Genomic DNA, 27898 nt, shown 5'->3' on the forward strand with positions numbered 1-27898 from the left:
TTCAATCCCTGCTGCCCCCGCCCACCCAGTGCCCCCCAAATAACTGTTGTTTGGAAGCACTGTCAGCCGACTGGGAAGCGTGACAGAAAGATTGGGAACCCAGGCTCTTTCTATGTCAAGCTGTCCTCCCGCAAGAAGAGCCGGGGGCTGGCCTCCTGGCAAGGCATTGCTCCGATGGAGAGAGGCCGAGGCTCCGAGAGAGCCGGGGGGCCCGGAGCAGAGCCTGAAGGCCGTGGCTGCGCTGAGGGACTCGCAGCGGGACCAGTCTACCTCAGCCTCCCGCCTCTCACTGTGATGGCCTGTGACTTGACCTCTGACAGACCATTCTGGAAGTACCTTCGAGCGCAGCAGCAGCAAATAAAATTCATGATTAAAAGCTGACCGCCGTGTCCTTGTGTGCAGTGAAAGCTAGGCGTTTCGAGACGGGCAGGGTTCACCTACAGGCTGTGTGAGGGCCCGCCCCAGCCCCGGCGCCCCAGCACCACGCGGGTACCTGCTGGCCCGAGAGGGTCGACTCCTCGGATATGTACTGCTTCCGGACGGAGTAAAACATAGCGCATTCTTTACTGAGGCTTTCAAAACACTCCTTTTCTTCGTCCCAGTTCACCTGGTCCAAAGAGAATTCAACACCTCCATACAGGACCCGTCATCGGTAAGGGGAGGTCACAGGGGGCTTTAAAACTAAACGACTTCGGAGGCGTGAAGGCTGTAAACGGGAACCGCGGAACGCTGCCGGGGGTGGCTGGGGAGACGGGGCCTCGGCTGTTCTACCCCGCAGACTGTCAGCACCCCGAGTGCAGGCGGGGCCGTGCCCTCTCCCCCCGCACACACACACGGGCCCACACACTCAGTACCGGCTCGATCACTTGCCTCGGTGGCTAGTCGAAGAATGAAGATCGGCAGACCCTCTAGAGGGGGCACGTAGTTGTCGATCAGAAGGGGTAACCCAACCAGGTTCCCTTCCTGCTTGAGGAAAACAAGGTCAGGACGGGGACAAGAAATAATGTGATTACAGTTTAGTTTAAGCAAATTCATCTCCCCAGAGCTCCCTCCACATCCCGTCCTCACGCCTGTCCTCCTGGTGACCGGGTACTTGACCGGGCTGGCACTGGGGCAGGAGAGCTAAGCACTTAATGAGCCTTTTGTCCTGGCGTGCAGCAGAACCTCCTTTTCTTTGGGCCTACCAGGGAACATACCGAGAAGGGAGGCCCTGAAAGTCAAGGGGTAAGAAGAAGAAAACATGGAGAGCAAGAGGCTCGTTCACTGGCCTGCACGGCCCTTCCCCCTGGGAACAGGAATGGGCGCGAGTGGGCGGTAAAACTGTTGTGGGACCTAGAGACCCAATGCCAAGGCTCATCCTGATTCTGGACCGGCTACAGAACTTGCAGACTCTTATCTGAAGGCTACAACGGAGATGTGAAAACGGCCGTCACACACCTCGTCGATTTCCAGAGAGAAGTAGTCTGCGAGCATCTCGCTCTTCTTTTTCAGAAACTCAACAATGTATTCGGCAAGGCCTTCCTTGGGGCCGTCTTCCTCTGTCCAGCCGCTCTCGGGACTATCCAGAGCAAGCATGGCGAGGTCGAAGAGCGGTGCTGGCTCCTGCAAAGAGCAGCAACACGAAGGAGCACGTGTTAACACGCCCAGAGGAAGCCCGGACTACCACAAAACCACGTCAGAGCCACAAAGCCACGACCACAACAGGAGGCGAGAGCCCACACACTGAACACTCGCTGCCAAAGGAAACAACTGAAAATTCACAGCGAAACCACCTCCTCCTCTGCATCTCTGGTCACTTCAGCAGGGGCGTGACAGGCACGTGCCTGCCGAACCGGGGGAGGGGGAGGCAGCGAGGCAGCGCTTCCCTTGTGTGCAGCCTTAAGGACGCCATTTACTGTCGCGTTTAGAAAGTCACTAGGCCGATCATTTCCTTCTACGGCCTGACCCAGAACTGAAGCAAGGGGGAGGGGGAACTAGTTCTTCCGAGTGACGTTTTAGGTAAGTCGTCTGATTAGGAAGAAGACTGAAATCGACTCTGAAAACTAAGATGCCTGAATTTTCCTCAGTTTCTCCCTTTCTCATGTTGTGCTGTGCTCATACATTTTCCTTTTACATGTTAAAAACCCACAGAACACTTGTTCTTGTTTTTATGTAAGAGGACTGGATCAAAGGGACCTGCCAATCCTAAATGTTTATGCCTTCAATAACAGAGCTTTAAAATATAAAGGATAAAACTAACAGAACCACGAAGAGGAACAAATTCACAATTCCAGTTGAAGCTTTCATACCCCTTTCTCAATAATTGGCGAAACAAGTAGCCAGAATACAGAAGATTTGAGCATCACTATCAGTTTGACATACTTGCCATTTATAGAGCATGCTACTCAACAAGACCAAAATATAGTATCTTTCAAGTGCACATGCAACATTTACCAACATAGACCATATTTTGGGCCATTAAACATCAGGACAAATACCAATGAATTAGAAATCAGAAAAATAAAGAAAAATCAGTGAAACCAAAAGTCAGTTCTTTTTGAGATCAATAAAATTGACAAACCTCTAACTAGATTGATCAAGTTAAAAAAAGAAAATATAAATGATTGATATTAGGAATGAGGAAGGTTATATATCACTACACATCTATAGCCATCAAAAGAATAAAAAATATGAACAACTTCATGTCAATTAACAACTTTAAATGGACAAGTTCCTTAAAAGAAAAAGTACCGAGGCTCACTTAAGAAGAAAAAGTAAACCTGGCTAGCTTTACATGTATGACAAAAATTGAATTTTTAGTTAAAAACCTTCCTGTGAGGAATATCTAGGCCTAGATGGCTTTACTGGTGAATTCTACCGAACATTTAAGGGATAAACACCAATTCTACACAAACTTGCAGGAGGCAGAAAAGAGGAAGATACTTCCCAAGCCATTCTGTGAGGCCAGATGACCCTGATACCAAAACCAGACAAAAGCAATACAAGAAAACTACAAGCCAATATTATTCATGAACATATATGTAAGAATTATAAACAAAATTTCAACAAATCAATCCCAGAAACACGTAAAAAGGATAATACATCATGTACAAGCATGGTTCATCCAGGAATGCAACACTAGTTTAATGTACGAAAATCAATGTAATTCACTACAATTCTCTTAAATACAGACAAAGCATTTGAAAAAACTCAACATCTATTCCTGAATAAAAACTCTGAGCAAACAAGGAACAGAAGGGAACTGCCTGAACCTCATAAGGAGCATCTACAAAAAACCTACCACAGCCCAGAGCATAGTTAACGGTGAGACCGAACCTTTCCCCCTAAGGTCAGAGATGGAGAGGATTTCCACTCTCACCACATCCGTTCAGCCCTGCTCCAGCCAGTGTGATCAAGCAAGCGGAAGAAGGAAAAGGCACCCAGATGGGACAGGAAGAAATTCACAGACGCTATGATCATCTATCCAGAAAATCGGATTGGAATCTAAAAAAGTTACCAGAATTAATTTATTTAGTAAAATTGCAAGATACAAGATCAATGTACAAAAACACTTGTATTTTAAATATAGCAAAAAAAACCTGGAATTTTAAAAAAATGCCATTTACAACAGCAGCAAAAGATGTGAAATAAAGGGATAATTTAACAAAAGATCTTCTCCTCAAACTGACCTACAGATTCACCAGAATCCCAATAAAAATTCCAGAAGGTGTTTTGTAAAGTATGTCACATGTAAAAAGAAGACATGAAACGACACAGACATGTACTATGATTTGTAACTAAAATTAGGCAATAAAGAAGTCTGGGAAGAAATGGACTGAGACTGCTGGTTGGGGCTGCGTTTAGGTCATGGGCTTTAAAGAATGTTTATTTTTAAATTTTCTTAAGTAGACATACTACTTTCTATAATAATAATAAACATTTGTTTAAGTTGGCTATCAAATGGCTGTTCTTTGTATAAAACTATAATTAGAGATATCTGCATATGCAAATCATGTAACAGAAACTATACTAAGCATTTAGAAACATTTACCACATTACGAATAAGATATTAAGATAAAACTATTATTTTCAGAAATGACCAGTTGTTGAAATTTCAGGAATGAGAAGCAGGGAAAAAAACTTACCGATAACCTCAGAACACCGAAATTCGCAAAATCGTATATGAGTACCTGGTAGAACAGCTCTTCGCTGAAAACGAAAATGAAGTGACTTTAAGGAAAAGCTGAATCCGTGCTTGAGAGCCACGCAGTAGGGACACAGGGAGAACTAACCCCTGAGACGTGGCCAGGCCACACGCGGCTCTGCTCTGCTGGGGCAGCTTTTTAACAGTCTCCCAGGAGCTCCGTTCCCTCAGAGCCGGAGGTCCAGCGTGTGCTACTGGCTGGATCTGTATCTATGAGAGGAAAACCTGAACACAACTGTGATTTGGAGCATTGGGAATCAGGCACCTAGGCATGCTGGCAAAGAAAACACAAGGTGAGCAGACTTTCCAACAAAATTACTAAGAGGCGGGACACTGCACAAGCCCGACTGGCTTCCAGCAGCAAAGACAATGGCCCCGAAGGGAGCTGCACAGGAGGGTTTCCAAGCCCAGGAAGTGAGCTCTAAGTACCCAAGGAGGTATGGGCCCCACCAGGAAGCTTCTTGACTGGGGCGGTTTCTAGGTCTGGGAGATCAAACCTCACATGCAACTCTAAGCAACGTATAGTGGCCGCCCCACTCATAGGGCCAAGCAGCACTGTGAGGCCACAGCTCACTTAGTGGGAGAGAGTCCCAGTGTGGACAAGTGATGTCCAGTAGGTGGAAGGTGGCAGCTCCTTCCCATCTGTGCTGCTGATTTGAGAACATAATAATAAAGGTTCTAGATTCAACAGAAGCTCATCTACCAAGGTCCCTGGAAACAATCCATAGAAATGTCGCTGGCTGTGCACTGAGCAAAGGGCACTGCTGGGATCGCACTCCGCGTGTCAACAACCCCTTGGCTAATTTGGGGGCTACAGGAGGCCTTCACTACATTCCCAAAGCTGGAGGGAAGGAGCCGTCTGATCTGCCTTCTCTCGCATCCCCCATCGCAGCAGATGCTGGAATTCTCCAGCAGCACCGAGCCCTCAACACCCGGCTCCTAGCAGCCAACATTCATAGAGCACCAAGCACCTACCGTAGACCAGGCTTCTCATGCCATTTCTTATCCTCACAAAACCCTGCAAGTTTATCCCCATTTACAGACAAAAAGTCTGAGATGAGCTTTGGGAAAGGAACCTGTCCACAGTCACATCCATGGTCAGTGGCTGAGCCTGAACTTGAAACCACGGCTGTCTGACTCCAGAGCCTGTGCCCTTTCTGACCACGCCACGCTGCTGCTTTCCCGGCGTTCTGTGCCTGAGCCCCCAGGACCGCCCTTCCAGCAGCTCTGCTCTTGCACCCACTCGCTCGTGTACCTAAGCCTGGTGGTGTTGAGAAGGTATAACTTGGTCTGATGCTGTGCCAAGGCCCACTGAGGATTCACGCAGCCCACGAAGGAGTGGTTGTGCAGCATCTCCTGCAGAGCTGGAAAAGACAAGACAGGTAAGTGGTGGTGTCCCGCCAGCACCTCCCTGCGGCCAAAAGCACCAAGCCCCAGAACCAGAGACAAATAAGCAATGATGCCCGAACTGAACCTCTTGCTGAAATGAAGACAAATGAGGAATGAAACATAACTAATTTTTCAAAATGCAACAAGGAATTGCCCAAATATTCAGGAATACTCAAAGACCATAATCTAACACAAAACAAAATAATTGAAATTAAAAACCAAGACAGACTTCAGAACAGATTAGACAAAGTTGGCAAGGTAACTAGGTCAATGTAAAGGAATTACCCAGAACACAGCACAGAGCGACAAAGAGGTGGGACATAGAAGCGATGCAAGATATGGACTCTTGGCTCCACAAGGCCCTACAAACCCGGCCCTGACACACGGAGAAACTGCAGGACACTGAGGGAAGGCACTAACGGTACTCAGAGACAAGAGAGGTCACCCAGAAGGTAAGAAAATGTAAGACCCACAGATGAATTTTCAACAGCAACAGCAGAAGCCAAAAAATGATAGGATGACACATTTGATGCATTGAAAAGAAGTAATTGACAACCTCTAATTTTAAATCCACCAAAGAAACTTTTCAAAATAAGGATAAATTAGATAAAGCAAAACTCAGTTTGCCACCCAAGGCCCCATGGAAGGATGTGCTTAGGGTAGACCATGAAAGATCAGACGGAATTATGCGCAAATAATATTAGCTAAATCCGAACAAACTGACAATAACAGTGTGTTATGGAACATTAGATATTCACATGAGAACTGAATCTAGCAACATATATCAAAGATGAATTCCAGGTGGAACAGAAATTTAAGTATAAGCATTTTCGGAGAGCATATATTTAATTATCTTAGAGTTAGGAATAATTTCCTAAATAAGATAAAAAAGCCAATCTGTAAAGAACAGTTCATGAAATCTGCCTATATTAAATCTAAGAATTTCTGTTCATAAAACAAGTGCTCATAAATAAAAAATACCAGATGAACACTAAGCAGGGGGAAGGTATTTCCATGGACCTGATTACAATTCCTAAAACCAGAAAAGACCAAAATTCCAATGGAAAAATGGGTCAGAAACCAAACAGGCACTTAACAGAAGAGGAACTAGACTCACTCAACTCCATCAGTAACCGGGGAACATAAATAAAACCACCACCAAATACCGTTTCCCAAACACTGGAGGGAAGGCGGAGCTCAGGCAGCTCCTCACACTGTTGGTGGGAGCGTACATTTTCCTGCCACCCTCGGAGAACCACTGCCCTTTCCCGGCCCAGCAGTAACACGCACGGGCCCTGCGGCAGAGCTCCCCCGCCAGCGCGCCCAGCCCTTGACCCGGGCAGGTGTGGGGACAGGCACGGGGCGTGAGAGGCAGAGCAGAGGCCGTGTGCGTCCTCCAGATGCCCTTCGTCAGCAGAACGAAGGGCCAAACGTGCAGCGAAGTCACGAAGGGGAACCTACGTCCCGGAGTAAATCGGAGCACAACCAGGGGGTGAACGTCAGGGACGTACACGTGTATGTGTCTCTATCTCATGAGAATACTTACAGTTAAATTTCATTTACAGAAAATTTCAAACTTATGAAACTAGTTTTTGTTAGGGCTGCACATATGGGTTGTAAAGCTGTGACAGAAAGAAAGAAAACAATCACAAAACTTAGGGTGGTGGCTGCCCGGGGGAGAAGGCAAAGGGACTGGACAGGGAGGGAGGACATAAGGGCTTCAGAGCTGACGGCAACGTTCTGTTTCTTTAAGCACATGCCCCCTTGTTTTCTCCTGGGAGTCCCCATACACTTTATAAACGTGTTTTTGCATTTCATATATGTGTGCACATGTGTGCGCACGTGTGTGTGTATATATTTTTAATGAAAGCCATAAAAACGCTGCTGTGAAGGGGGCTGGGGGAGGAGGGGCTGGAGGCAAAGGGCAGGGGTTGGGGGGACAGCAGTAAGCTTGTCACCACGTTGTCACTCTGCTTTTTTTCAGTTTGGGTCTAGTTCTTAGACTTAATTACAGGCAGAGTTTGTGAACTGTTCTTTACAGACTGGCTTTTTATCTTATTTAGGAAATGATGCCTAACTCCAAGATAATGAAATACATGCTTTCTGTTGTTACGTGAGTTCGGCAATACTCCCTGTTCCCCCCATAAAAAGCAGCTTGTTTTCTTCATGAGCGTTCCCCTCTGTTCCCACTGGAAACTCAGTGTCTCTGCAGGATGTTCTGCGTGGGCGGAAACTGATTATTTTAAAAGCTGGAGAACATCAAATAATCTTGCATAATGAGGCACTGGAGGAAAGAGAAAGCAGTGTAATCCACTAAAAAAGGACCCGAGATTTTCCACACCGATCTGTCATGCAACGCTCCGACGCATCCGCGGCTACTGAAGTGTGGCCGCGCCAGCGAGCGCAGGCGGGGCGGGGGCTGCTCACAAGCACGAGGCTTTCAGAGCAGCCGGCAGCCAGGCAGCAAATCAACCAAGACGGGCAGGGCTCCTCCAACCCTGGCCGAGGGAGGCTATCAGGGCCCCTGCACGGCCTCTCCTGAGGACCCGAAGGACCTCTGTGTCATTCTTCCCCGGAATGTCCCCACAGCACCAGACATCTGTGGGCACTCCCCATCATTCGGCCAGCGGCGGAACAGGGCAGAACCCTTCTATGCTTCAAAGCCAAACCACAAGTTGGAGTTCACCACACAGGCCTCAGTCCCATCACGCTGTCGGAGAGGCAGCAAGTGAAGCCGAACCTGAGGGCAGGGCGGAGGGTCCTGCAACCCCTGAGGCCATCTGCAGGGTGGGAGCCCGGCGCCCACTGGACGCCCACAGCCGCCCTCGCAGCAGACCGCAGCCTGGGCCCCCTGCAGAGGCGGCCTCTGGCTTTGCTACTCGGTGTCTCTCATTCTTCCTCCCGCTGCAGCCAGTTACACTTGGGGAGCATCCCCCCCAGCCCCGTGCTGCCTGAGAGGCAGGGGTCATGGTCCATTCAGCTCACTTTCCACCTCAGGGCTCGGCATGGCACATTCTGTGCCAAAAAGATTCTTGAGAAACATCTGCTGAACTGAGTTCATGTGCCAAAGCAAGTGTTATCTGGTGACAAACTATATGAGTAAGTACACTCAGACCTCGGGCTGTTCCACCCAAGACCAAGAAAATAAAATTGTGGATAAAATGTTAAGCAAGCTTTCACATTCAGATGACCGCAAGTAACTCAGGACACCCCTTGTCCTCATTACTTTACAGATTCAAAATTATGGGGCTGGCAATAAGTAAGTTCAGGCATTACTAATCTGAGACGAGCCTAATTCCACGGAACACCTGACTGGACCCTGGGCCCAAAGGGAACCTCCTCTGTGGGCGCAATGTGTGCCAGCGGGAGGGGCACATCCAGTGGACCCGAGTCGTCAGACTGCGTGTCCACCTTGGCCGCCCTTTCAGAATAAAGACGTACGGCTTCACCTCGCAGGCTGCTCCTCCCAGTCACTTCCTCTCCCCTCAGCAAACACCTGCAGGGTCCACGTGCGGGCACTCTGCCGCGCACCGAGGGTGAGCAGTGAGCTCAGCAGACAGGATTCCTGCAGAGACAACACACTCACGAAACCGCCACACAAGTGAGTGCAAGTGGAATGTCGTTCCCAGGAAACGATCTCTTTCGTCTCTCCCGGGCCAGTGGCACAGCTCTTATCAGGGAGCAGCCAGGCTGTGGGTCTGTCACCAGATCTGAGCTTCCAAGAGATCCCTGCACAGCTGTCACCTCGAAGCCATCCCTGCCACGGTCTATGGATGGAAACCAAAGGCCAGTGGACAGGATGCAAAGCAGCGGTCCCTCCCCCTGAGCAGAGGCTTGAAGCTTCTTACAAAACACGCACATGGTATCTTAGGACATCACAAAAGTCCAGCTGTAGCATCATTTTACAGAACAGGAAAATGATGCCCCAAAATGGCGAACAAATTTCCGACTGGCTACAGAAGGTAGCAGAGAATGGCTACAGAAGGGTGGCAGGAGCAGGGGCTGCAGCAGGGGCCTTCCGGCTCCAGAGGAAGTGCTCACTCTGCCTCATATCACAGACAGCAACCGCCCCTCTGGAGGACCCTCTGTGGGTGCCGACCACACCAGCCGACGTCTGAGGGATCAGAACCGCAGCCTGCCTGTCCCGCCCGGCCAGTGCATCTTGTTCTGCCTCTAGATCCGGGCTGGCCTCCCAGTGCGCCGGCCACGCCAGCAACAGCCCACCCTCATCAGGCATGGACCTGGGATGTCCCCTAATCTGTCCTCGCCTTTAAAATAGAGGGAACAGCATCCCCTCTTTCTCCCTCACAAGAACTATCCTGGAGTGAAATGAGATGACGTGTGTGAACAGACAATTCTAGAAGATTTAGAGCCATCATTTTAGCTTCAGCAGTGGATTCCAAACCTGATCAAACCTGACGGGTGTTGTTTTTACACAGCACTGAGAAGAGTTTGCACCTATTCAGAAATGTACTGAAATCGTAACTTTAAACAGCCTGCTCTGCACGTGGGACACAAACCCTCAAAACTGTGAATTCCAAATCTGAGGGAGTCTGTCCGCTAAAACCACTGCGAGGAAGACTGCTAAATAAATCAAGGAACAGCCCACCTTTCTTACATTATTTGAAGTGGTTTTAGAGGCTCCCGGCTGGAACGCCAACAACAGGGGGAAGGAGCAACTGGAGCAAGTCTTCATGGAAACCACAATCAAACGCCAAGTGGCAGCTCCTTCCAGAACTGGCAAGACCTCGGCCACAGGAAGTTTCTACCCTTCCCCACAGGGGAGACACCCTGTATTTTTCCCCACATGCAGACAGCAGCCCAGCGCACTAAGAAAAGAGCGCACAAACAGGGGAAGGCAAATTGAGGCCTTCCTGAACCCACTCGACCTGGGGGGGCTGGGAAAGAGAAAATGTCAGAGGTCACGGAGTGAGGCTGCTGTGCCAGAAGGCTGCGCATGGGTGGGAAGGTACTGAACTGCTCTTCGGCCACCCATTTCCTGTGACAGTTAGTCATTCACTTTAGGACCCATTTTCTGGCAGTGTTGACATTTAACTATTCTAATCAAGAGAGGTGTTACAGATGGAAGTGGAAAAGCTACGGCCGGCCCGCCTAGGCCCAGGGCACAGCCGCCAGCGGGGCCCAGAGCCGTGCTGCCCACCCTCGGGGCAGCCGGCCGGACTCACCAGGTGGGGTGGGGGCTGCTGCCGTGGCCAGTCGCTGCCAGACACCTCAGTCCCCGGGTCAGGTCATCCCTGGGAGCTGCCTGCCCCTCTTTTATTTCCTGGAAACCATTAAGCTAGTTCTGAAGTAACGGGGGGCTAAAATGCAGTTGTGGGCTCAAGTATTCTGGAAAGCTGTTTCTGAGGAAGCTGATCATGGTTTATTGCTTTGTCCTCAAGATATAAAAATATGGGCCAGTTCCTTACTGTGCCACGAGTGTTTTACTTACATTTTATTTCTCATCAACTCAGTCTTCTGCAAGGGTGAAATTAACCTCCTTTTACAGAAGAGGGAAAAATGAGGCGCACACGGGTAAGACCTTGGGCCTCAGGTCACACGGAAGCGGGCGTGGCAGGATGAGCTCAGGGCCCTTGCAACCAGCCAGGCCACAGGGGCCGATTTCTGCTTTAAGTTAAAAAACAAACTGAAGGTTCCCTGTCTGGTGTAGCTCAGTGGATTGAGCGCGAGCTGCGAACCAAAGCATCGCAGGTTCGATTCCCAGTCAGGGTACATGCCTGGGTTGCAGGCCATGGCTCCCAGCAACTGCACATTGATGTTTCTCTCTCTCTCTCCTTCCCTCCCTTCCCTCTCTAAAAATAAATAAATAAATCTTAAAAAAACAAAAACTGAAGGTCATTTAAATGATAGCTTTACTGTGACTCCTGTGGTTTAAAGGGAATACTGATTAATTCCGACTACAACCAGAGGCTATTTTTTTCCTTCTGTCCCACCTGAAGACAGTCTCTGAGCTGCAGCTGCTGCAGGTTAGGAAGGGAAGGGGGGTTCGCTCAGCACCCTGCAGGGGCCGTCCCAGCCTGAACGTGTTCTGCATTTCCCAACACTAGACGCTAGTGGTCCCGGCCCTCGGAGAGCCTGACAGGCCGCGGCACTCACGTACTCTCATGTCCCCGCTCGTTGATTTCCTCCCGCAGACTGAGCACACTGGTGAGGTTAATGATCCTCCTCCGGGGGGTGCACGCAGCCGTCATTTCCTTCTGGGACTCGTCTTCCACCATTTCCTCATCGGAGCCTTCCCGGTGTCTCTTTCTGCAGTGAAGATAAGAAACTGGCAGATGACGCTTCTTTTTAAGTTAAAATAAACAAAATCTCAGCCAAGTTTGGGGTACTAAATTTTGGAGAAGGGAGCAGCTTCTCTGTGCTGGCTGTGGACATCTGGGGAAGGGAGCCTGGTGGCAGGCCAGCGAGATCCGTCTCTTCTCTGGCACGCCACTTATCTGACAACCCGCAGGTCCCGGCAGCTGGCCGCTGCGCACAGCTGCACCCCGGAGTCTAGCTTGGCCCCGTGATGCTGCAGGGCCTCCAACAGGTGAGCTGACCTTCCCCCGTCTCATTCACTCAGTGCTCCGTCTACCTACCCCTCAGACACTGTCATGATACCAACCACACGCCACCATGAACCATGCATCTGTCAGATCCTTGCTCGCTATGGAGGGGGTCAAGTAGAAACAGAAAATAGGTCATTTTAACATGGCGACAAATGCTATGAAGAACATAAACCAAGGTAATACAACAGCATGGTGTGGAAATGAGAGAGAGAGAGAGAACTTCAGATTAAATGGACAAAGACAGCCTCTGAGCTGGAGTGACAGGAAGCCAGGGTCTTTCCAGGCCCAGGGAACAGTCAGAGCCCGGGGGCGTGAGGAGCCCTGTGAGCTCAGGGCGGCCACAGAGCCGTGCGGCCGAAGCACCGCAAGGGAGAGGGGAGGTGGGGGCTGGAGTGGAGCAGGGGCTTTTCGCCCCATGGGCTGTGTCTGGGAAGCCGCTGGTTTTCGGCACAGGAGTGATACAATCTGATTTCTGGTTTAAAGTGATTTCTGGGACTGCTGTGTGGATAAACAGCTTGTGGTACTCGCTTCCTAAGTCATAAGCAGAGATGCGACAGGCCCCGGCAGGGCCACGGAGCGCATGCAGTAAGATCACCTATGTGAGGTGTCTGGCACAGCGTGGACACTCAACAAACGTCAGCATCTTCTCCGGAGAAAGTCCTTGGACACCATCTTGCCAGCAGGGCTCAGAGGTGAGCACACTGAGCCCAACACCCTGTCTAGGTCCCCAGGGCCGGTCAGGGCCAGGGTTTGGGCGGTCGGCCACCACGTGGGTGTGCGGTGTGGGTACATGGCCCTGAGCTCCAGGACCGGTACCTGAACACAGATCATGAGTACCCACCCCACAGGGGTTGGGGGTATGTCTTTCCAGAGCCTGCCGATGGCACACTGGAAACGCCCAGAGCTCAACTGCAGCCGTCATCCCTGCGGTTCCTGCCTCCGTGCCCTGCCCTCGCTCACCACTAGCTCACGTGCTCCGGGGAGCCTCACAGCCTGAACTGAAAAGACAGATGCGCTCCTTCTGAAAGGAAGGAAAGGGGCTGTAAGCAAAGGTGAGAGAATCCTCCAGGTATTTCAGGCCTCTCTCTCTCTCTCTCTCTCTCTCTCTCTCTCTCTCTCTCTCTCTCTCTCTCGCCACCCCTGCTGCAGAGGCTTTATCAAAAGTCATTACTAAAATGGAGGATCTGATTGTTTTCCTGATGTTTTTAACCAATGCTTGCAAGCACGGCCATTTCAGAAACTTCAGAGGCCACTACAACTGGTGACCCTCAGGACACAGTCCAAGGCAGACAGTGGGCAAGGCCACAGCACTGTCTCATCGGAGGCCAAGGGCGGGTCAGGCAGAGAGGAGACAGATGCCGGCGGCTCCTGAACAGCCCGGGCGAGAGGTGGTTTTACCAATGAACAAAGGCGGCGAGCTGCACTTCGCCCAGAAGGCCGTACCTGGGGTTGCTCAGGCTGGAGGCAGCCCCTCTCTTCTCCACCGTGTCTGGAGTCCCCTGTGCTGCGGCCTCCTCCGCGCGCTGATCCTTGGCGGCGGCCACGTCAGCAGGAGCCGGGAGCTCCCGCATCTCCACGTCGTCACTCTCCCTGGCACTGGAAGCATCCGCGCCGTCCTCTGGGACGGTGGCCTGGGGCTCACCGGCTTTGCTCACAGGCTGCAGGAAGGCATCGAGCTTCTGTTCCCGGGAATCCGTGCGGACCATCTGGTAGCCGTAGACCTTGTCGCCGCTTTTAGAGGCCGGCAAGGCAGTCCCTCCTGCTGTGGGTTTCACCACCTCCCCAGAGGGGCCCGCAAGGCTTGGTAGTAACGTCTGTGACAAAAAAAATTGCAGGAAGACTCAGAATACGAAGTCTAGAAGTCCAGGCCCCAAAATAGAGCAATACCAGGGACAGACGCTAAGAACAGGTATAATTATTATATAGAAATTGTCACTATAGAAAAGCAACACTTACTAAATGTGAAGTGTAAAAGTAAAGATATACAAATACAAAATTCAGCAAAATCCTTATAATGTTAAAATTGGCTTGAAGTGGAAATATTAGTGTAAAGTTCTATATTTTTAGGGGTGTTTTTTTGCTACCATAAGAGGACGTTTTTGACTGTGATAAAAAGTATGGAACACAAAATTCACCATTTAATCATTTACGTGTACAGTTCGTTGGCATTCGACACCACCACTCTCCCCTCCCCCAGCCCCTGGCAGCCGCCATTCTCCTGTTCACTCTTCAAGACCTGCATTTCCTGGCCGTGTCCACTGGAAAGGCCCCAGAGCAATGACCACCCAGTAGTCACGAGGACCTCCTGATGCAGATTACAGTCCCTAAATACCTCTCCCCACTACAGTAAACCAGAGCCCCTTGGAGAAAGGGATGGGGAAAAGCACCAAGTGAACCCACAAAAACCTTATCGTACCGGAAACACAGAAACTACCCACACCTAAAGGGACTGAGTCAGAAGGACAAGCACACCGGCCTGAAGGGGCTTCTGTTGGTCTAAAATGGAATTTGAGCACCAAAAAACGAAATGCCAAAAAGAGAAGAAAGAAGTCAGCACAACTGATTAAATTACATTGCCTTGTTAATAGCTGTGACACAATAAGAGAAAAAGAAAAAGATGGGGGAGGAGAGGAAGGAAGAGACAGGGAGAGAGGAAAAAGTCATTAAATGTCTTTGGAAATTGCTAGAACACCAACTCATTCCTTTGCAAATTGATAATGAAAGGGAGAATCCAGCACTGATCCTTACTTTCTAGTATGAACTGTATTTCAGGACAACCAAATAGCTCTAACAAATGAGGGGAAGTTCTTCTATATAGAAGAACTATAATTAATTAATACAGAAGAAAATAACAAAATCAGAGAAGCACCACCTTGCAATCCCAATGGAATAACCGATTCAGGGAGGGGCCACCCACGAAAGGTGAAACCATCAAGCTAAGTACCAACAGGGAGCTTTACGATGAAGGAATCAGACCATCACCAGCCAGATCACCAGAATGACTTCGCCAATCAGCATGTGCCTCCTGCTGGGCCACAACAGAAAGTACATGGCTTTGTCTACGAAGAATTCTTGCAAAAAATTTTCTTCAATCTGAAAATAAATAATCATGCCTCTAGATCTGACTTCCAGTTTATAGGAAATAAGGAGCATTGGAACAAGTTAAAGAAGCAGCGTTAAGAAGCAGATGATCAGTGTTGCAGGTTCGATTCCCAGTCAGGGCACATGCCTGGGTTGCAGGCCATGACCCCCAGCAACTGCACATTGATGTTTCTCTCTCTCTTTTTCTCTCCCTTCCCTCTCTAAAAATAAATAAATAAAATCTTTTAAAAATTAAAAAAAAAAAGAAGAAGCAGACAATCCAAAATGTGCATGATTCTACAGGAAACCTTTAGCGTAAGCCAGTGGGAACAACCTAAGGCAGGGTGACTTTCCTAACTTCAAAGACACGTAGATTTAAAATACATAAGAACCAAACTCTGTGTGTGGAAATTAACTGGATATAGATTTAAACAATGCTGCTACAAAAGGATCTTTTTTTGACAACTGGGACATTTAAATACAGTTTGGATATTAAATTATATTACTACTAGTCATTTTACTAGTTAAAAAGGGACACTGGACTGCCCTGGACAGGTAGCTCTGTTGGTTAGAACACTGTCCCCAGTAAACCAAGGTTGCGGGTTCAATCCCCAGTCAGAGCATACACAAGAATCAACCAATGAATGCATCAATAAATGGAACGACAAATTGATGTCTCTCTTTGTCTCTCTCTCCTCCTTCTTCTCTAATATCAATTTTAAAAAAAGGACTTGGAGCCCTTCCTGGTGTGGCTCAGTGGTTTGAGTACTACTAGCCTAAGAACCAAAAGGTTGCAGGTTTGATTCCTGGTCAAGGCACATGCCTGGGTTGCGGGCCAGGTCCCCAACTTGGGGCATGCAAGAGACAACCACACATTGATGTTTCTCTCCCTCTCTTTTTTCCTCCCTTCCCCTCTCTCTAAAAATAAAAATAAATAAAATCATTTAGAAAAAAACTTTAAAAAATTAGGTTTTGTTTTTTTTAAAAGGGCACTAAATTATATAAGAAAAATGTTTTAAATTTCGTAAGTGAATGCTATGTAAAAAAACAAATGCCTGGAATGTGCTTTAGAACACTCCTGTCCTCCCCCCCGCCCACCCCAGTGGGGGAGGGAGAGAGGAAACAGCATGGCGAAGTGTTTCTGGTCGCTGATGCTGGGTGGTGTGTACATGAGTATGTGTTGTACTTGTATGGGTGTTTAGAAATATTCCATAATGAGTCAAGTAATAAAAAGTTGAGGTAGCAACTTTGCTCAAATATGAAAAACTTTTCTTCATGGACAATTCAAAACCCCTGCAGTGTGTTTGCCTACGTAATCTGCACAGGAGGGTTTCAGGGAGCAGCCACTAACACAACGACTTTGCAGCCAGGAATCTGAAGGTCCAGAACAGTGACACAAGCCTGTCAGAGTGACAGCACTGGAACCAGCTGCAGGGGTCCCCAGGGCCACTGATTTCCACAGCGAACGGCTTCACCGCAAACCAGGGCTGTGCTCACCGGCCCTGGACACTGGCATGCAGGGCACAAGCTGGGGAGCAGGCGGAAGGTGACTCAGAGGCCCCAAAGGTCAGGGGCTGAGGTGGCCTGCTGCCGGCAGGGAGAGAAGATGGTCTGAGGACACACAGGAGCGGGGACAGCTCTGCGTCGGGCCCCCACCACCCCCGGCCACTCTCCTCGGCTCGAGCACCCACAGAGGCAGGTGCTCCAACCCACGGCCTCCCCGGGCCCAGGCCCTCCGCTCTGCCCTGTGTGTGCAGGATGGGCCCCCTGAGCATCTCCCGGGGGGAGAACACACAGACAGTGTACCCTGTTCCGTTTCAGACAGCGCGTTCTCCTCGGAAACCGGTCCGTGGTCCCCGATGGAGGCAGAATGAGAAGTCAGGCCTCAGGACGTGGGGCCCAGGTTTAACATGACAATACCTTCACAGGTTCAAAGACGGAAATGTTACTAAAACTACCAAATACTTGGAAGGAATGTCTTACGGCAACAGACAAAAATGTGGGCTCTCACGTTTGACGGGGCGCATTTTAAGGTGGCAAGGGCACCGGGGAAAGAGGGGTGACAGCACCCTCACCTGGGTGAAGTACATCCTGGAGGAGTTGGAGCCCAGGAGCTTGCTCTCAACGTGCTGCTGCACCCGCTCCAGGATGCTGTCCTCGTGCAAGAAGTGGACCTCGTGCTTCGTGGGGTGCACATTGACATCCACGTTCTGGGGGCTGATTTCTAAACTGGCGGGAAACAGAGAGAGAACAGTGACCTCGGATGATGAAGGATGTGGAAAAAATTCACATGTGGCGGGTGTGGTGGACAAAAGGCTCAGGGAGGCCAAGTGACAAAACATGGCCAAAACTTCAGGTCAAGTCCGAGTGACCTGGGCTCAAAAGCTGACTCTGCTACGTAAAAGCTGGGTAGCTCTGGGTGAGTTACACCATCTCCCTTTGCCTCCGTTTCCTCATTTGTAAAGTGAAGATTAAATTCATATAAAGCACTCTGCCTGTAACTGGCACATTTATTACATGTCAGCTGTTATTATCATTCTAGAATTAGTGGAACTTATTATGATGTGTCCCACGGCAAGTCACTTAATTTCTCTGGGTCGGTTTTCTCACCTGGAAACATGGACCTGTCCCCTACTTATTATTTGGTACTATATGAAGATCAAAACAAGAATATGTGGGAGAAAACTTTCTATTATTAAAATGTAACACAAAAGTCAGTTTTGTGGGTGTGCAGACTGTCAGTCAACTCACTGCCTCAGCTCCAAACCCATCGTTCATGGATTGCTGTGATAATGGAGCGTGGCAGTGCGAACCTTTGTCAGCAGAGGGCGCCGGAGGGACCCAGAAGGTGGAAGGGGTTTCTCTGCAAGGTTTGGGGCAGCTTCTGCCTCCTGGTAATTCATCTTTGTTTTACCAACACGGTGCCTGGCACACGGGAGGCTCTCGGTGAGAGTCCGCTACATGAGCGAACAAATGGAAGTAAACGGTACCCTCCACCTGTGAGAAGGGACAGGACATCCTTTCACTAGTCAGTACGTGGTTTACTGCCAACAGGCTACCAGCAAGCCCGTCTCTTTCAAAGAGGACAGCATGACAGAGGGCTTCTCGTGATTGTTGGGTGAGGCGTTTGGTGCTGCGCGTTACCTGAGGTACAGGAATGGGTGTGTGTTTTTGGGCAAATAGGCTGCATACACCGTTTCGATGGCTTTTCTTAAGGCAGTTGACTCTACCAGACGATCTAAAAAATAAAAGGGAAAGAAGAACCGGCTAAAAACTGTCCCACAGGTGGGGGACAGGTGAACAGCCACACATGCCATTAAGTCACCTCAGGAAGAGCGCCTCCGGAGGGGTCCTGCATCGGACTCCCAGAAAGGAAGGGCCCCCTTTACCTGGGGCCTGGGGCTACTTCCCTGCATCTCACTCAGGGCTCGCGGCTCTCTCCTCGCGCCCAAGTTGCAGAACACGATAGGGCAGTAAATTCTGCCTCCCCCCGACTTCCCTTCCCCTCACTCAGCCACGTGGACTACCTTCGCCCTTGCTGGGCAGTGGGCAGTCTTGACATTGGCTCAGACCTCTCCCCCTGCAAACACATCATGGCTGCCTATCACGTGCGCCATGTGCTGGGAGACCACGTGCTGGGGAATAAACTCATCCCAACCCCAAGGCTAAGCCCTGCGAGGGAGGTGTGGGTGCCAGGTGGGCAGACGGGCATCCAAACTGAGTGACGAAGGGTAAGGATGGGTTTTCTGGGTGTTTCTGGCAATAGAAACACCCGACTGCATGTTGAAGGTAATTTAGGAAATGAGGCAGGGTAGAGGGGGGTGGAAACAATAAAAGCTGAAAAGAAGTAAGATTAAAATCAGAAAAAGATCTGTTTTCAGAAAACACAGCTTTCCTTTCTCCCCAGACGGATGACCTGCTGATGATGTGTTGTCCTGTAGCCAAGGACACGCCACATCTTTTTGTTTCCGGCGGGAAGAGTGGCCGTGATTTTATCAGGGAGGAAACTATAATCTCAGAGCGCTCACTACATCCACTGCCCCATCAGTGACATCGCTGTACTGCAGAACACGTGTCCTGGCCACACGGGGCTGGGACAGGTGTGGGCGCCGGACAAAGGGACCGCTGGAGCCCCTCTGCTGAGGTTTCTGAACTCGAGACGTGCCGAAGGAGTGCTCTGTGTCCCTGCCCCTCGGGTGAGGCTGCACTGTGTGTAGATGGCTGAGTGACACACACAGAGCCTGACCCCTCTGCTCCTGGGAACTTGGCGTCAGGACCGGATGAACTCATGCTAACCGGAACCCGTGCAGTAAACAGCCCGCCAGGCGCATGGATGCGTACTCAGGAGCACTTACAACGCTCGCTGCCTGTCTGTTCTGTGGCCAACACGCGCTACAAAGCAGTTGTTCTTTGTGGTTAGGGAAGAGCAAACGAAAAACACTTTCTGAGCCCTGATCAAACCGAGCTTTGTTTTGTATCAGGCTTACGTCCTTCCCAACACAGCAGCAAAAGATCAGTGTGACAGGGTAAACATGGCTATAAAATACCGGCTCTCTCCTTACTGTGTCTACATTGCTTTGAATGGCTGCCAAATATGTATAATGGAAGTGGGGACTATACCATTTCCAAGAGTAAACAAACAAAAAAATTATAAAATAATTTTGAATTGTTTTAAACAACAAAGGTAATACTTGGACCTACAGGATTAAAATGAGAAGAAGTGAACAAATGGAAAGATGTGTCTCGTTTCTGGGTGGAAACTGAAAAACATTTGAATGCGACCATGTTTGGGATTACTTGTCATTGCCCCATCACTGTTTCTCAAAACCATGTAATATACAAATGAAAGGAAAAGCAGCAGAAAGCACAATAGCATCTGCCTAACGGCAGCAATCATGTAAACACTATGTCAACAGAGAGATGAGGATTGGAAAGAAATCTGAGAAACTCCACATGTATTTAGTTAATTTCCTTCCTGATTTTTAGTACTGTTCTTCATGTCATAAATAAGGAGCTCAGCATTCAACTTCTTTAATGACACTGCCTACACCCAAAGCACCCCTCTCCCCGTGTCCTGCTGTGTGGTTTCAAACAGTGCACCTTGACCTAAGGGGAGAACAAAGACCCGCCCAGGGCCTGCGTGGACAGGCTCGGATGCCAGCCGGTGCCGAAGGGGCGCCAGCTCGCAGGTAGGTGCCTGCCGTGTCCTCTCTCGAGCTCCCTGTCAGGGGCAACAGTCAGCCAGCGATGAGCGCATCTCTGAGGACTGAGCAGACTTAGACCAGAAATTATGAATGCTTCCTAATCAAACCACGTTTCAGCACGAGGTGTTCCTGCGGGTAATCAAGCCTGCGGATGAGGAACTTTCTCATGGCTCCATGAAGCCCCCGGGGATGGAGTCCCCGCCCGGTTGTGTGGCACTCACGGTTGATGAAGAGCAGGAAGATGCACTTCTTCACCGAGTAGTTTGCGTTGGATATGTAGCCTTTCATGCTGAAGGCTAGCGTCTTGTCCTCGCACCCGACTTCTATCAGTTCTCTGGTTGGAAAAGAGAGATGCTGAGGCTCTTGAAAACACCAGATAATTCAAATATTATAAACAATCAGAATTGGAAAAATCAGGGCTCCTTCCCATAAATTAACCCTGCCAAATGAAGACCCCAGTGAGTTGGTTCGGTGAGGTCCTCTGTGCCCACGCATCAGTCCGTCCGTCCATCTGTCCGTCCATCGCCCACCTACCCAGCCAGTCAGTGTTTTCAAGCACCTACGCTATGTGCCAAGCACGGCACTAACTGCTGGGACATGATGTCCAAGCTCCTTATTAGGCTGAAGCTTTATTTATCTCAGTAACTACATCCCAAAGATGAGATTCCCAAGAAACTCATCTCTGCTGAATCCCTTGCAGTACTGAGTATCGCACTGTAACGGAGCTCCACAGCGGGGGTCCCAGCGTGGTGTTCCCCAGAGTGTGTTTTGGGGGAGGCAAGGTTAACAAATGAAAAGGAGTCCTCATAGAAGCCACACTCATTCCTGCCTGCGGGGGAGGAGGTGTCTACCTGAGTGCTGGTCCCTTTGCAGGGAAGTTCCTGCTGTCAGCTAGTTAACTAACTCCTCATCCCTCACGTCTCAGGGGTTGCTTCCTCAAAGAGCCTTCTCTGACTCTCCGGCCCTGGCCCCAGGAGATGCTCCCACAGTGCCTTCCACCCTTCCTTTGCAGCATCTGGCACGATTACTAATGAATGGCATGCCGTATTTTGCCGTGTAGAATGCACACCCGTGTTTTTACTCCAAACTTTTAGGGAAAAAAATTTTTTGGTTTTAACTTTTTAATTTAACCATTTCCTTATTTATATTTAGAAACACAACTAAATACCATATTCCAGGGTATTATTTTGCATAAGGATATCGTTATTGCTTTCTAGAGTTACACTTTTAATGCAAAAGCATAAATAAAAGAATTAACAACATTTACAAAAAGGTAAGGAGTTAGTACTACCCATGTATAATGTGCATCCTATTCCCCCTAAAAATTTGGGCAGAAAAGTGCACATTACACGTGGCAAACTACGGATAATTACTGCATGTGTCTTTCCCTCCAGAACACGAGTCCTCTGAGGGCTGGTACCCTCTCTGCTTCATAGCCTCCCCCGTGGCTCCGCCCACAGCACAGCACCCGCGCACGGCAGGCCCTCACCACCGAGCGCTGGCTGAGGGGGGCGGAAGCCTTCCGTGCAGCAGCAGCAATGTGCACCGCGTCCCTGAGCACAGGGGGCGGTGTTTCCCACACAGTGAACCAGCAAACCCTTTCCTGCCCAAATGTCTCAGGAAGCACATTTTGGGAACTGCCACTCCAGGTGGGGCTTCTAATCGCTTACATCAATTAGAGGAATTTCGTGACAACTCATTCTGAGCCTTAAAATTTGGTTGAGATGCTGTTAAAAGTTTCAGTGAGAAGTACACTTTCACTTAAAAAGTACATGAGAGCTCTCTCTCAGCTCTGGGAGCACAATTTTAAAACAATCCACTACCACTTAATTAGTAAAAAAAGGTAATTAAAAGCAAATGGACTGTTTCCTAGTTAGAAACTTGGTTTCGCTCAAAAATAAATAATTTGCCTTCCAAGTAGAAAACTGGGGTCCGTGCCCACCGCTGCTGCTTTCCCGACAATCTGAGAAAGGGAGGCCAGGGGCTGTCTCACTCACGCGTGGATGCCCGGCGCCCGGTGCACGCCCGGCACACGCCCGGCGCACGCACAGAAGGACGTTAGCACGTTTCCGCCCAGATAAGGTCGTGGGCGTGTGCGGCTTTGTCAAGTCCTGAGGTTTAGCTAAGAGTGTGTGCCGGGCACGGTGGCTTTGGGGGTGGTGGGCACGGTGGCAGGGGGCCTGCCATGAGGAATCGGTGATGCAAGCAGGTGCCCCGCCTGGGCTTTCCTGGACCAGGAAGACTGGTGACACCGACAAATCTGCCTGCCACCAGAGAGGGACGCCTGTAAGGGCAGGAAATACTGTGTTCGTCTTCACATCCTTAACTCTGGCACAGAGCCCGGAATACGGGAGGCAATTCATAAATGTTGAACGACAATGAATGAACCCCTGAAGTGGTGATAATGGGAAGACAAGGAGAAAAGGGAGCACTGGAGGACAGAAGAATCCTACTAGAGCGCACACGTTTGAAGGCAGGGGCCCAGAAAGAACACACTGGTTCACACAGCCAGACCGTCCGAGAGAGAACGTGCACCCACGTGGCGGTCACACACAGCAGTGCACTAACAAATCTGAGGCATGAGAAACACCTGCGCATTTGATTAAAGCAAACCACCTGCATTCGTGATTAAAGTTAAGGTAGGTGCTATCTTACCCAAAATGACGGGATGAAACGCCTAAGACTTTTTAAAAAGTTAAGTTCTCAACATACCGGCTGACAGCGTTTCCAAAGACGGAGCGAATATTGTCCACGGCCGTGGCGTTGGGCAGCGTTCTGACGTCAGCTACTGTCTCCCCTTGCTGGTAAACAGAGTGAGAGATACGACTCACTGTCTCACGGTTGAGATGGAAACATCGTAACCTTACCTCCACAGGCAAACTATAGAAAACCCTCTTTTCTCTTCCAGTACATGACCATCCCCCATGAGTCGAGAACTTACTTTTTTAACTGAGAAGCCAACGCCTGCATTGTGTACCGAGTACCTGGCAAGGGGAGAAGCAAAGCACAAGAGTCAGCGAAGAGCAGCCAAAGACACATACACGTCAGAGCCCCCTTTCCGTTCAATACCAGGTGGAGGAAAGTGATGTAAACAAAGACAGATACAAAAGAAAACACCTTCACGCAGCATCCTCTAGCCACAGGGAAACGTGCCAGCAGAGACTCCATGGACACATCAGGGCTAAATGTGGCTGAACCAAACAAAAACAGGGTTCCACCCCACGTTTACAGATGGCTGCCCAGATGCAAGGCTGCCTCTCAGTACAATACCCTCCTCACTTACAGTTCTATTTGCACGGACTCCAGAGGTCTGCGCTGCCTCAAGGACACTTGAGAACTTGGCTGCAACAACCCCCGCACTCTTTTACTGTCGTCCCGAGCCCCTGGATACACCGGCTCCTCACCCACGTCTCCCCAGGTCAGTGTCTCCCAGCCCCTCCTCACTGGCCATTACTTACTACTCCTCCCCCGAGGGGCCCATGAACAGAAGGGCTGTGTTTGGCAAAATGCACTAATTCGGTAACAATTAATAATTCAACTTAACTACACCTGGAACCAAAACAGCCCACTAGAGCTCCTTTATTTCCAGGAGATAATTAATATTCTGACACTTATTTATACAATTCTGGGGGGGGGGACTTAATATCTAGTGTGTTCCACTTTATTAGGGGCAAATGTCTTACTCATGTTTGGTTTTTCAGAAATACTGCAAAATGGTGACCATATCCGTTACAAGTCAAGGACGCGCAGGCGCAGGGAGCCCACGCTGGAGCCGCGTACCAGCAGGTTAGGTCTCTCATAACGTTGTTTTCACCTGCCCCGAGTCCCTTCCCCTCCTGCTCAGAGCCCCCATCCTCCTTTGGGGAACTCCCTCTTCCCAATTCCACTTGGCATGTCCCTAGATAGACTGCCAATCAAGCAATCTTCTCCCCATGGACATGGGCACGGGACGGGGGACCCGAGCTGCGCCCATCACTCGCACTCTCCCGGGAGGCCCTGGAGTGGAGTCAAGAAAAGAATGAAAACAGCTGAACGGGGTCCCTGCACTGCACCACTGAAGCTGCCCTGGCTCCTGTCCGAGGGGCAGCGATCCACCTTCTTACCCACTGGTGAGTCACTCTGGACTTCCAGTAAATTTATTTTGGGCTCCAGTTAGCTACAGTTTGTTTTGCTTGTCACTAAACCCTTACTGATCAGACACCAACCGCTCTCTCCTGGGGACATGAGAGAAAAGCCAGAAGTAGTGGCCAAACCTGGGCGAGAGGCAGCATGCAGGCCAGCGTGCCGACTTCTAGCTCGGCAACCGTGTTCAGCTCGCAGGCCCCGGGACCCGTCCCTGGTGAGAGGCCTGACACCCACGCCCCGAGTGTGAACTGTACCTGCCAACAACCTCCAAAATTTTCCCATACTCTTCGCTTGGATTTTTTAAAGCTTTCCTCCTCGTGGATATGTTGTAAAAAAGGTCCTCCACCTGAACAGAAGATTGAGTTTTCTTGTAAATTCACAGACATGGAAATAAAGACCCAAGCAGTCCACCTACAGCTGGGTGTTAAGTCAGAGAATCTAACTCAGGTTACCGAGAGCACCGTTCTAAGCACTGTCTGGGGGAGATATTAAGAGAGAGCGTAGCCTAAACAGAGGGAATTTGGGATATTCTTCCTGCCTCCCACGCTCACTCACTAATTTCTCAAACAGGTACTGGCGGCCAGCTCTGTGTCAGGCTCTTTGCTTTGTCCTGGGACTATGAAGACAGATAAACTACAGTCTTGCCCAGCCCAGCACAACATTTAGTGGGGCAAACCTAACTTTACAATCATACTCTCACGTGGCATTCAAACATTTTCAAACTAAGAATAATTACATTTCTGAGATCATTTGAGGTTCTTGAAAATCCCACTGTGGTCACTTGGTACCGGATCCTCTTAACATGAACTTAGGAGCCCACATTCATTTTCGCCTCCTGCCTGCCTCACCAGGCCCGGGGGGTGAGTGTCTCCAGGCAGATGCGCTCTAGCTGGGGCTGGAGGTGGCGGGGAGGGTGCATGACAGTGGGACGCTTTGTGGGATCACAGGAAGGGAAGAGACCAAATGCGGCACCACAGAAATAAGGCAATGTCACGGGCTTTCTCCTGATGACACACTCAAATTACACAAACACTCTTGAAGGGGGCAGGCATTCTTCATTCCATTAGATAGACGGGAAGAGTGAGGTTAAGGGACATTAGACGACTTGAGTCTGGACACACCACCACCGAGTGGCAAGGCTGGGGCTCTGACTCCCGTACCTTCTGGAGCCAGGCTTCCGGCTCTCTCTCCCCGAGCCAACTACCCTGCTGCTGATTTCTACTGTCCCTGTGAAAGGATGCTCCCAGCCCCTTAAAAAAGATGAGGGGACGGACAGGCTGCCATGCCCCCAAAACCAGTAATCATCGCTCTTGCGTAGAGGATGATCTGTTGGGGGTTCTATGAACTAGCAGAAATTCACGGTACTGCTACTGTGAAAGTCCAGGGGCAGTTCTACTTCAGTATTTAAGCAAAGCTCGTTCTCAGCCATGTCCCTGCCCAGGTCCACTCTCACCGTGATCTGGGTCCCCTGGTTGCCCGCACATGGCTTAGGAGGCGCTTTCAGCTTCCCGTCGGAGTAGCTCGCTCTAATCAGAAAGTACAGGAGATTATAAATATCCAACAGAAGCAGAAGAGATACTTATCCAAAGAATAAAAAAGAAATTTATACCAATGACACATTAAAATGTAGCCATGTTATATATTGTCTTAATTACCATTTCCCTCTTCGCTTTTCCACCACTTCCATAACCATTCCAACATTCATCCCTGTCCTTCTAGAAAATGTTGCTTTTTAGTTATTAAGTTTTCAAAAAAATTCTCACCCAAGGATATGTTTATTGGTTGGAGAGGGAAAGAAGAGGAACAGAGAGGGAGGGAGGGAAGGGAGAGAAAGGAGGAGGGAGAGAGACACACACACAAAGACAGACATTAATCGCTTGCCTCCCATATGCTTCTTTACCGGGGACTGAACCCACAACCTAGGTATGCGCTTGGACCGGGAATCAAACCTGCAACCTTTTGGTGTAAAGGATGATGTTCCAACCAACTGAGCAACCTGGCCAGGACGTTAAGTTTTGAGCTATGAAAGAACAGTTTTGCCAGTGTCTAAGAGGACAGTAAGTTTTTTCAATAATTCCGCAATCATCTGAGGGACTGCCCTATGTCAGGCTGGCAGAGGCCCCAGTAATGAAGAAAGGCCTCTGGAAGCTCTTGAAGTACGAGTAGAACAACGGGCTAAGTGACCTGGAGAAGGGGACATTCAGCCTAGGGTGAGAGTGGGGGTAGGTGCAGGTGTCCCAGAAGAGGTGACGAGTCATCTGGGCTCTAGGGAGGAATGAGCTTCAGGTGGAGAGGCCAGGGAAGGTCATCCAGGAAGAGAAAAATACAAACAAAAGCACAGAGGCTTTAGGAAACACTGCAGGTGGGGACGTGCGGAGGAAGGATGCTGAGAGGCAGACCGAAAGCCCGTGGAAGGGCATGCCTGCCGCGATGACTCCTCTAGAGTTCACCCCGCCCTGGACGGGGAGCACCAGAGGCCCGAGCACGGGCAAGACATGGGCCTGGATGTGAGGACACAGGAACTGTCTCCCCACTTTGTGAGAAGGGATTCTAACCATATCGGCCCACCCAGATCCTAGGGAGGTTACAATTCACAAGGAGTCAAACTCCTCCAGCATCAGTCCTGGGGACCCCGAAACGCTCCACTTTCCACTTCACACATGTGTCTGCTCGAGGGACTGGGAAATGGGCAGAGCTGCCCACGAGTGAGTGGCCAGTGCCCATAAAAACAAAGATGTGATCTGGATTCCTCGAATCCCATTTCTTTGTGTTCTCAGGCCGTGCGTCAGCCTCTGAAACCTGTGCGAGCACGACAGTCCGTCGGTGGCCACACTCCGAAGGCAAGCGGGCACAGGCACGCTCAGGTGGCAGTCCCACAGGCAGCTCGAGGCGCCACTTAGAATGTCTCTGAGGGACACACACCTTGCTGGACACTTGTAATCTGTCACTTCTTATCTTTTAACAATCCACGAAGTGAGATTATTACCTAATGACTATTCCTGTGGATTATCAGCTAATCCAAAGAAAGCCAAGGAAATTTACCCGAGATCTCGGGCAAAAAAGGTAACACTGGTGTTTAGACAGGGTTACTCTGAGATGCAGGCATGAAGCACGTTTCTGGATGAACGTACCTGTACGCGCACTTTCCGTCAGCCGTTTTGGTCGTAATAGTAACGTGCGCCACGTGGCTTATGCTGGCCAGAGCCTAGGGGAGAGGAGGACATGAATGAGAGATGCTCACTGCTGAGTCAGGCCCCCACATCACTAAGGGGGAGGTTCTCTCCATCGCCTTTTCCCTTCGGTTAGTGGGAACTGCCTCCTCCCGTTAACAAATGACAACAACGAGT

General features: G+C 49.8%; 1 protein-coding gene across 2 annotated transcripts in view; it reads right to left on the reverse strand.

Annotated features, from left to right (window-relative positions):
• The window catches only part of MLH1 (mutL homolog 1), a 35854-nt gene that overhangs the window by 1080 nt on the left and 6876 nt on the right, over positions 1-27898 (reverse strand). For both annotated transcript variants that reach the window (XM_036030525.1, XM_028518228.2), the window contains exons 4-18: positions 27683-27756; positions 26005-26077; positions 24806-24897; positions 23368-23410; positions 23139-23227; positions 20648-20760; positions 18367-18460; positions 17298-17451; positions 13585-13955; positions 11694-11842; positions 5439-5547; positions 4125-4188; positions 1438-1602; positions 871-963; positions 494-607 (exon numbers count right to left, since the gene is read on the reverse strand). In XM_036030525.1, the coding sequence (XP_035886418.1) occupies positions 494-607; positions 871-963; positions 1438-1602; positions 4125-4188; positions 5439-5547; positions 11694-11842; positions 13585-13955; positions 17298-17451; positions 18367-18460; positions 20648-20760; positions 23139-23227; positions 23368-23410; positions 24806-24897; positions 26005-26077; positions 27683-27756 (1797 nt within the window). The remainder of the gene's footprint in view (positions 1-493; positions 608-870; positions 964-1437; positions 1603-4124; positions 4189-5438; positions 5548-11693; positions 11843-13584; positions 13956-17297; positions 17452-18366; positions 18461-20647; positions 20761-23138; positions 23228-23367; positions 23411-24805; positions 24898-26004; positions 26078-27682; positions 27757-27898) is intronic.

Source organism: Phyllostomus discolor, chromosome 7 (assembly GCF_004126475.2).
Source record: "Phyllostomus discolor isolate MPI-MPIP mPhyDis1 chromosome 7, mPhyDis1.pri.v3, whole genome shotgun sequence".
Taxonomy (NCBI): domain Eukaryota; kingdom Metazoa; phylum Chordata; class Mammalia; order Chiroptera; family Phyllostomidae; genus Phyllostomus; species Phyllostomus discolor.